General features: G+C 38.5%; 1 protein-coding gene across 2 annotated transcripts; it reads left to right on the top strand.

The window, feature by feature from the left end:
• The first annotated feature begins 253 nt into the window (after positions 1-253).
• LOC107963936 (protein SOSEKI 2) lies at positions 254-2,487 on the top strand. Of its 2 annotated transcripts, XM_016900491.2 has the most exons (5): positions 254-405; positions 482-724; positions 1,020-1,089; positions 1,202-1,924; positions 2,267-2,487. In XM_016900491.2, the coding sequence occupies exons 2-5, from the start codon at positions 490-492 to the stop codon at positions 2,349-2,351; spliced, it is 1,113 nt and encodes a 370-aa protein (XP_016755980.2). In that variant the 5' UTR covers positions 254-405; positions 482-489; the 3' UTR covers positions 2,352-2,487. The 2 variants fall into 2 exon arrangements, with proteins under 2 accessions (XP_016755980.2, XP_016755979.2); XM_016900490.2 differs by having other exon boundaries at positions 378-724.
• Positions 2,488-2,796: the final 309 nt, after the last annotated feature.

The following is a 2,796-nucleotide window of genomic DNA, read 5'->3' on the forward strand; positions in this document are numbered from 1 at the left end:
TTTTGATGCTACCGGAAGAACTACATCTGCTCACCCCTTTATTCCCTGTTTCCTACCTGTTTGTCTGCCGCTTTCCCATTTTTGAATTCCTTTTTTTGGTATAACTACAAACATTCTCAAGCCTCACTCCATTTCAACTTACATTTTAATATTTGGTAGTAAATTTGAGTTTCAACAACTTCTTTTCTACTATTTCTATAAGATTTTGCAGTGAATTAAATTCTGAGCTTTAAAATTTTAACCAATAAAATATCACAACTTTTCGCCACACGTGTTTCTCCCTTTTCTCTATTGCATTGTTTCGCATCTCTCTCTCTCTCTCTCTCTCTTTCCCTTTGCCTATAAAACCCAAATCTTGCCATTGCTTGATTTGCTTCTCTATTAACTCCCTCCCCTCTCCTTCAGGTAAAATCTCCCTCCTCTTCCTTTTTATTTATGTTCCACTATATTCTCCCCTTTGTAATGTCTCTTTTCCTCTCAGAAAGTGCAATGGCGGTGAGTTCCAGGGGGAGGATGATAGAGTCTGGGGTCGTTTCAAGGAAGTGGAAAGAGACAGTAGAAATAAGCCCCGAAAGAAACAAGGTCTGGGTTGAACCCAAGCCTCTCAACACCCCTGTTGTAAGAAAAGTTGCTGTTGTTTACTACTTATCTAGGAATGGTCAACTTCAACACCCTCATTTCATGCAAGTTCCTCTCTCTTCTAACGCTGGACTTTATCTAAAAGGTACTCAGAACTAACCTACTATCCTATTCATTCTCTGTTTGCCTTCCAAGAGTATTTTAATTACTTTATCATGTTCCAAGAACTACCTTCTGCCATATGTATTTACCCAACTCCAGCTGACAATAACTAGACTTTCAGCTTTCTCGTAAAGACCAAATGCATTAAAAAAGCATACACAAAAGAATTAAGTTTAAATTTCAAAACCTTACTTTTCTTGACTCTGTTTGGATGCTTAGAAAATTACCAAATTTTCACTGCAAATGCAATTTGACTATATATTGATTTTTTTCTCCAGATGTAATCAAACGGCTAAACCTCCTACGAGGCAAAGGCATGGCTAGTCTATACTCTTGGTCCTCCAAACGGTAACACTCTCATTTATTTCCAACCGCCCTCAGATTACTTTACCCTGCGCCGTCCGATATTAATGTTTATAGTTAATATTTTCAGTATTGAATTTTTCAAATAAAAATATAGGTGTTACAAAAACGGCTTCGTTTGGCATGACTTAGCGGAGGACGATTTCATTTACCCATCTCACGGCCAAGAATACGTCCTCAAAGGATCGGAGATTCTCGACCACTCGATTAATCTACTCGAGTCTGAAAAGTTAGGGAAAGATCATGATTTTCAGCCAATCAGACGGCAGAGGGATCCGTCTCGGAGTTCTATTGATCTCCCTGAGCACAAAATTTTCACGGCTGATTCAAGCTCCGACTCGCCTGGAAAACTCGCTGTCGACGCGTCGACTCAGACCGATGACAAGAGGAGAAAACCGGTGGTTAAAGAATCGAAAATTGAAAGGCTACAAAGTCAAGAATTGGAGCAGAACCAAAGTACGGAGCTGAGAAGGGAAGATATTTCGCCGCCACGGCCATCGGATTCGAGCTCGGAGACATTGGAATCGTTGATGAAAGCCGATGCACTGCGGAGTTTGTGCGAGGGTGATGGTAAAGAAGACAATTTGAATCGGAGCGGGAGAATGAAAGCGTCGGCCGTTTTGATGCAGTTGATATCATGCGGTTCGGTCTCGATCAAGGAATTTGGGGGCGAATCGGAGAGGGATCAAGGGTTTTCATTGACTGGGCACTACCAATCGAGGCTGCCACGGGGAGCAGGGAATCGTAACCAAATGGGGAAAGAGCATTTCAGTGGGAGCTTGAGTGAGACCAAGAGAGAAGGAGCTCCTGATTTGAAAAGGTGACCGCTGAACTATGAACTACTTTTAATTACTTAATACTTTTATTTGAAATTTTTAATTTTTCTCAAACGGATATCATATTAAATGCTGGCCGTCCACATTAATAATCCATATGTACTCTTCAGTATTAAAATCTTGTAGTTGGGTTTCATCAAATCCACACCAAACTTATCCAATAAATAGTAGTAATATTGCATTTATATCCTGCATTGAACCAAATTATATATATATATATATTCTGTTTTGAAGTAAACTGGAACTTTAATTCAAGATGTTACTTAAGGGCATAGTAGCTCTGCTTTTGCTTGATTCATTTTGGGAACATTTTCTTGTATGAACAGGAGCTCGGGGTTGCAGTTGGCAGAAAGGGAGACGAAGGCCAAAGCTGGCTCAACGAAGAAACAAGGCAAACATGAATACAAATAGTGGAAGCAATATACAACAAAATCATCATGATTAGCATAGATATCTGGAAACTTCTAGCTATGCGAATTGTAGTAGATCTGTGGCTTTGTAGCAAAACAGAGAAGTGAATGACAATGAAGATATCTATTACTTTTGACTCTGATCTGATAGTTTAATCGGATTTGATATGCTTAGAAAATGACAACAATTCTAACCCCTCTAAATGGACTTAAACTCAAAGTTGATCTAAAAATGATACAATTCGAATTGAAAAAATCTGAATTGAAAAATGAATGATTCAAACTTAAACTAATCTGAGTTTGTAATAATCCAATCTAAAAATCTCAATTTTTAAATCCAAATTAAAAAGCCCATAATTGATCCAATCTGAAACTAATCCGAGATATGAAATTTCAATTTCTGTCATCTTGGGTAATATCATTTGCTTTGGTCACTGCCTCCATTG

Source organism: Gossypium hirsutum, chromosome A03, assembly GCF_007990345.1.
Source record: "Gossypium hirsutum isolate 1008001.06 chromosome A03, Gossypium_hirsutum_v2.1, whole genome shotgun sequence".
Taxonomy (NCBI): domain Eukaryota; kingdom Viridiplantae; phylum Streptophyta; class Magnoliopsida; order Malvales; family Malvaceae; genus Gossypium; species Gossypium hirsutum.

Bases quoted from the DNA above. Each gene is read 5' to 3' on its own strand.
- LOC107963936 (XM_016900490.2), top strand. From the start codon at position 436: ATGTTCCACTATATTCTCCCCTTTGTAATGTCTCTTTTCCTCTCAGAA. The intron at 725-1,019 runs GTACTCAGAACT...TTTTTTCTCCAG, and splicing joins CGCTGGACTTTATCTAAAAG to ATGTAATCAAACGGCTAAAC. The intron at 1,090-1,201 runs GTAACACTCTCA...ATAAAAATATAG, and splicing joins TACTCTTGGTCCTCCAAACG to GTGTTACAAAAACGGCTTCG.